Source organism: Opisthorchis viverrini, assembly GCF_000715545.1.
Source record: "Opisthorchis viverrini unplaced genomic scaffold opera_v5_456, whole genome shotgun sequence".
NCBI lineage: Eukaryota > Metazoa > Platyhelminthes > Trematoda > Opisthorchiida > Opisthorchiidae > Opisthorchis > Opisthorchis viverrini.
Window position 1 is genome coordinate 187,720 of NW_008752112.1, and position 7,184 is coordinate 194,903.

Genomic DNA, 7,184 nt, shown 5'->3' on the forward strand with positions numbered 1-7,184 from the left:
CAATCAAAATTTGCAAACAAAACCAAAGTAGCAGTCCCATTTGGAGGTTGATCAACTCCGTTTCGAATGTACCCGTGGGTGTTTATATTGTGTACTTTTATGTTCCCATATGCGTGTGTGTATAGGCATCCGTCCGTATGCATTTGTGTATGCGCATTTGTGCGTGTGTATTCTTATGTAGATTCCGGTGTATAGATATCCCTACTTGATGATTTCACGTTGTCGTAATGGTTCGGCCTCAGATCTGCAATGACCTCGCGAACTGCGTCAGCCAAGGCAAAACCCAAGGCTCAATCGCATCAGAAAGACCAATGGAGGATAGTCGGACAGGGAGTTGGGAATCTGCGTACTATGCAAGTTTGCGTCGGGGAGCAACCTAGAAGTGAATCCTTAGTGTGAAAGGAGAGCGAGAACTGTAGAGGTTATTCGAGGCTATCAACAACTCCACACCTACTCCAGAAAGAATATTTCTCTCTCTGTAGGATGGATTATGGAAAAGATCCGTTCTGAAGACCACTCTTTGGGATGGCTTCATTGTTGACCGCGTTATCCAATAAACCTGAAATATCCTTGAAAATCTGGTGTTCTGTGTCAACCAAAAGATATCTGAAGTGAGCAGTAACTTAGTGTTCCAACCAGCCATTCACAACCTGATCTCATCTTGTAGATAACGCAAACTGACTGACAGTATCGGAGATAGTGGCTTACCAAATTAGCTGAATTAGGTTAAAAACGCTCTACGCATATCCATGGAACACTAACTGTATCACAGCTCATTTGTGCATGCAACAAAAAAAAGAACGAGAAGAAACCTTATTGAGGAATGGCCATAAAACGACGGTGGGAAGGCCGAGCAATGGTGAACGAAGCCCATACTTCGAATGAGACACTGAAAATCCCGATTGACTCTGAACCTTAGAAGTGGAACCAGGTGTTGGAAATGTTTTTAGGCAGTTCGGGATGCGAAATCAGGTCCTCAAGAATCAAAACTTGGCTTTTTTTAAAGCAAACAAATTCAAACATCTGATAAGACAGGATAATTTGCAATTGTGAAAAAAGCTGACACATTAAAAGTGGTGATCTTATTCCATTTCAAAATGTGGCCATTTAGCTTCAACCTTAATATCTGTAAAGTTGTAAGTATTCACATGTATTTCAGAAGTACATCAGTGTACAAGAAAACTGATTATGTCTCTGAAGCACGAAAAAGCGATAAGTCTACCACACCCGTTCAAAGCACAGGCTGAATAGTCCTCAAGCTCCACCAAAAAACTTTTAGTGGCAAAGCAAGGTTTTATATATAATTACATATATAGAGATATATATACCGTGTGCCTGTGCCAGGCTATCTCTACCCAGTCTCGGCTAAATGCTGCAGAAAGCAGAGAGAGCAGCACTGAAATGGTTCATTTCGAGTAAGTGCGGCCTCGAGCTGTCATGTTCCGTTTGAGCAAACACGCTTCTGCGTTTACCCCAAGTTTTACAGTGGCACACGCGTGGTATCATACGCGGCTCCTAGTAAGCTGCTTGTAGTTTACTGATTGAACGTAGCGGATCATAATCCAACCACTACATTTCGAATCCGAGAAAGTTGTGTATAGTTCAGTCACCCTAGCTACCTCAGTCTTGAAAGCATCTAAAATGTCTTGCGCGTGTAGATTGGCACTGTTCAGTTGAAGGGTGACGCCGTATATCAATGTGCAAACAGTACGTCAAGGAGAAAACACGTATGCTCAACTGGATTTTGGAATTATCCGGAATGCTAGACTGAATCAGAATCAGGCTTTTCGTCGTTTCATGCGCCAGTTTTAGGCACACGAAGCAGCTGTTTTGAAAACCATGGTGGTTGACATATTGTTTAGGAATTCCCACTGCTCATTCTAGAATCAAGTAGGTGGTGTACAAATGACAAATTTCCGCCGTCGGTTACATGTCGGTCATGTCTCGCATTTTTCTAGCGGATATGTGCTTCAGTCATCTCAACGGAAAAGCAAACGGAGAATTCTTTGACGGCTTTCTTGCAGTAGGCGCCTGCGTATTCCCATGTATTAGTTTTTCCAAAAAGGGACTAGGAACTGCGTCCAGATGATATTCACTATTCCTAATTAGAGATATTCTGTAAAATGAGATCGATTAGCTAACTCACCACCAGGGACTGAACCGTCTACGTCATTTATTATTTAGCAAAAGTATGCCACTTAACAAAGCAGCACACGCACCGCTGGAAATGATAAATGCAAATTCACAATCTGGTGGGCTACCATTTTCGACATAACGGCCATCCTAGTAAATAATATTGTGTGTAGCGAAATACACTTATTTGCAAACTAATTTGGTTTGCGAGGGAGCTTTCTTGCAGTAGGCGCCTGCGTATTCCCATGTATTAGTTTTTCCAAAAAGGGACTAGGAACTGCGTCCAGATGATATTCACTATTCCTAATTAGAGATATTCTGTAAAATGAGATCGATTAGCTAACTCACCACCAGGGACTGAACCGTCTACGTCATTTATTATTTAGCAAAAGTATGCCACTTAACAAAGCAGCACACGCACCGCTGGAAATGATAAATGCAAATTCACAATCTGGTGGGCTACCATTTTCGACATAACGGCCATCCTAGTAAATAATATTGTGTGTAGCGAAATACACTTATTTGCAAACTAATTTGGTTTTGCGAGGGACTCACCTGGAACCCAGCTGAATCTCTCGTTTGTGATGTCTCCAGACAACTGAATGTGCTGCACCAGGCCGCCTCATATTTCACTTGGTACGATATTCCAGATATCGCGATACATGTATATTCGTAATGCACTACTCACACGACTGCTGAAAATTGGTCAGCAGCTCATGTCCGGTTTCGCCCTTCTTGGATTATGTGTAGTTAATAGGCGACACATGATGTGCTTAGGGTATAGCATTGCGGAGGCAAATGGAGTGTCGTTTCGGAGTTATAACGGGTGCATACCCGATTCGCAGGGACCCTGTAGGCGACTTTCAAAACGCAGTTGACATCTACCTGGTGTTTGGTTTTGACTTGATTAGCAGTAGTACTGCTGGAAACATTCCGTTCGGGGTATTTTCCTAGTGGGACAAGTCGCCACACGCCCCAAACCTCCACCTCGTCAAACCCACCTGGTGTACTTTTCCTGAAACGAGAAAACCTATATCAAAGTTGGCAAAGGATGTAACGGATGATATGCTTGCACATTATGTCAAGGAGTCTCACCACAAGTGCGCCAGAATACGTGAGTGAATATCCAACGAAAATTTGGAGTCTGAACAAAGGAGCATCGATCGCTGCGCGTGACACAGAAAATGGGGGCTAAGGTGACTTTATCGTCCCACACTATGCTGTTCGAGCTTCACGTTTGGTTCGCGTTTTCAACATAACCGCTGGGCTCAACGTGTCACTAGAGCATTCGAACGAATCAAAATGTTTGGTCGATTCCATGCGGCTTAATAGCAACGAAGGAAAAGCGTCTCTTAACAAATAATTCAAATGATAAATAAACGATAATATTCCTTGTAAATACAGTCTATCACTTGAGTCGTATTTTGCTTGCCTTGACTATGGGCTGCGTTTTCTGGTAGTCGCGCGTTTGGATGCTACTTTAACTGTTTTAAGTAGTTAAATATCTTGATGAAAGTACGATAGCCACGCATCGGTCACAGGAAGAAATTCCACAGGGAAGAAATTCGTAAAGCTGGAAGCGTCTCACAGTGAAGGAGGACAACTTCAGTGAAAGTCCTTTGTGCTACATATGAGAGTAGGCTCGAGACAGTTCACTACCAGACTCGAACATGGAAGGACGCCCAGGGAATCGGCTGAAATTCTCGAGGGTCGGAACGAGCCCTTGGATCACACTGGTAACTGTGGCATGGATCATTCTGCTGAAAGCTCCACTAAACCTCAAGCCGTTACACAAGAGTTCACTGAGGGCAATCTCCATCCAGTCACACTCCACTATCTGACGCTTTATCTAGGTGGCTTCCTCTTGAAGTACACGATTTCTCTGATGACGCAAACGTTAGGAAATACCCGGTCTTACATGTGAAGTAATTTTCACTCATAGTCGAACGTCTACTGTACATATCATCGAGATGCACGAGTACAAGATAAAAATTGAATCAATTTATTGTTTGGAGCGTTCTACTACACGAGATGTCAAATGACCGGTTTATCAGGCAGTCATTTTATCGTTCATGATGAACCTGGGTGCAAGCATCCAAACAACCCATAGGAAGGCAAAACAGTGAATGCGACCAACGAATTCAGGACTATAGAAATAGTCAGTGTCAGTTGCACTAATTCAACTGCAAGCGGTTGTAAATATTGAGCACCGGAAACTAGGTAAACAAGTCATTGGTCCAACCCTTCCGCAAAATTGGCTGTTGCAAAAGTTTGTAGTGTGAAGAGATTTGGGTTTTTGAGGAGATTTCGTCCTGTAAGTGAAACCAATCTATGCTGGAAGCACAGTGTTTTTCGGCTTTTCAGTATAGATTGGCTTCATTTATAGGGCAAAATCTGTTGCAAAAGTGCTGGGTAAATGTGGACCATGGGTTTTTCCGACTTCCGTATTGAGGCTGATTTTATCGTGAACTTGAACCCGACTATGTCTAATGTCTACAGACACCAAGCAGTTGTTTTACCTCTTTTGAAAGTCATCAACGGATTTCTAGGAAAATTCAAAGCCACCATTCCACCATGTCATTTGACCGTGAGTGGCTGGTCAGCAATGCGATTAATTTACACTTAGACAGGATAAACGGCCACCACACGTCACACAATTCGTGTTGAGTAACTCGATGTTGACTGGCTCCTCGAGTGTCGACTTCGTGCAAGAAAGGCCCATGAGGCTTTTGGGATCTTCTTCTCAGAAGATTTCTTCCAGTTTGTGGGTAATGAATGAGTCGAAGGTTTCAGCAGAAACAACACACTGCATGTGAGGTCGATTTATGCTTAAAAAGCTTGTACAGTTATTTAACTCTCATCAAGAGGCATCAGCAGTACTTTTCATCTCATTTGGACTCTTAATTGAAACTCAGGTCTCCTTAAAAACCTCGAAAACTGAAAGTAAGTTGCTGGGGAAAGAAAACTACCCCTCAAATCCCATGGGCATTCCTTCAAAAAGTCGTCACTCACGGAGCTACCCAGCATGTGACCGACTGACCGAACCGAAAAGACTTTCTACTGATGCCTAGTTTTGTGTCTACCACCCGGTTACGAAGTTCAGCAGCTTTAATGCGATCAGTAGGTGTCCTCCTCCTCTAAAAAAGACAACGATGGATGTGTCGCGATATGTAACGTGTGTTGCATGACTGTTATTCATTGCTGAAAACTGACCAAGGATTCGGTTACCGATGAATTCAACATTAGAGGGGTCCACAGGCTGACTATCTTCAAAATATATAGTTCAAACTGTGTTCCAGATAATATCATTTGGACCAGTACCTGGATTGCTGTTTTGCCAACAAATCCATGTTCGACAAAACGAACGAACGCGTTGTACGTGAGCAGTACTCCAACGCAATATCATAGTCAAAACTGCTGTTGTTCGTTCGCGCACCGCCAATCACCAATGCCTGGCGTTTAGAATGTCCCGCGCAAGTGTCCGCACATTGCGCACCTCTCAACAAGAAGACACAAGGTATGATCAATGGAAGTGGTATTTCAATGACTGTTGTTACAGCTTGGGATGAATTACGAGGACTGGTGGGCAAGGAATTGAGGGTATTGGAGAACACAACTACGAAAAATAATTGCAGCACTCATGATCCAATGTACAATATCTGGTTTGGACGCTAGTCACCTCTACAGTGTTTTGGACCTCATGCAGAAAGAAGTCAATGCAAACACTTACAAGAATCGGGTACTGGTTCATTCCCATGAAGGTAACGTCAGAGGTAAGCAATCATGTTTTATTTGCCTGTTCAAGTAATCCAAGTCTACCTTCTGTCTTCCTTGTTCACGGCCTGGTTTCGGGTTCGAGTTGTTCCGTATATCCGAGACATGAAAAGCTGATCGAGGAGAATGAGGATGGGTGGCACATTCATAAGGGTTTTCAACAAACTTTGAGGAAATTTTTGCCCAAAGGGTGTCGAGTGTTTTCTCGGTAGTTTTGTGAATAGGCCTCACTGGGGGCAAGGCCATAGGCGATGCACGTGAGAGATCGTCTAAGGCTTCATTAGTTTGATCACGCAATTGCACATGCTGAGGCCGTCTGGACGCGATAAACTGATCCAACTCGGTTATGTTGACTTTAAAAGCCCGGTGTCTTCTTTTTCTGGATTCTGGTTTTGTTCTATTCCCCTCAAATATTACACGGCATGGGACAGAGGGAAGATCCAGCAAATCAATAGCCACTTCAGGAGCATAACTCCGACGACGTTTATAAACACAAACGTTCCCTTTCCTATCCAAACATACGCGGTTCGACGCTACGCTTGGAAACCGTCCACTAAGATTGCTGCCACAACATGCCTTCTGTTGTTCACTTGGGTTGAACTGGGCTGCGCATCCTACGCTCTTATGGTTTACTAGTGTCCAGGGTGTCAGCAGTGACTGTCTGGTCCGTAGCGACCATCCTTTCCTGAGGCGTGAAACTGTCTCCTCGAAAGACAACTGTTCTCTACGATGCAGCTCTAATGGTCGGATTTTATTGCGTGAAGTCTCACGCTCGAACTCAGTTGGTTGTCGCAAAGGTGTATTCCATTCTCCATCCGCATGGTTATCCAGAAAAATGTCAGTGACGGGATTTAGTCGGCTTGCGCGCATCGTGCTCCGCGAACAACCACCAAAGCGTGACGTTTAAACTGCTTGAAAACAAGCCTACGTCAAGTGCATGTCCAAAAGGCCAATCAGCGAAGAGTACCTTGTGATTTCATCACAAGACTAGTGTTCTAGTCAATTAAATTACATCGGGTCAATCAATAGATAAAAAGTACAAATGCAGACAACACGAATTCGGGTACGATTTCTTGATTGTAATTTCGAAAATTTCAATGTGATGTAAATCAACCGACACAAATTACGTTTCGCTCATTTTTGGATTCAAGTTGCGATTTCACACAGGCATTTTCGAATTTCCTCCGAGTGAAGTATTTGAAGGTGATAAGGTGGATTCAACACAAATCCAAGCAACCTAGAGGCCATGCCATGTTAAGCCATATATATATATATAT

The 7,184-nt window shown here is 43.3% G+C and overlaps 1 protein-coding gene across 1 annotated transcript; it reads right to left on the minus strand.

The window, feature by feature from the left end:
* Nucleotides 1-5,880: 5,880 nt before the first annotated feature.
* T265_11158 (hypothetical protein) lies at nt 5,881-6,777 on the minus strand (the record flags this gene model as incomplete). Its single annotated transcript, XM_009177741.1, has 1 exon — nt 5,881-6,777. The coding sequence occupies one exon, from the start codon at nt 6,775-6,777 to the stop codon at nt 5,881-5,883; it is 897 nt and encodes a 298-aa protein (XP_009176005.1).
* Between the last annotated feature and the right edge of the window lie 407 nt (nt 6,778-7,184).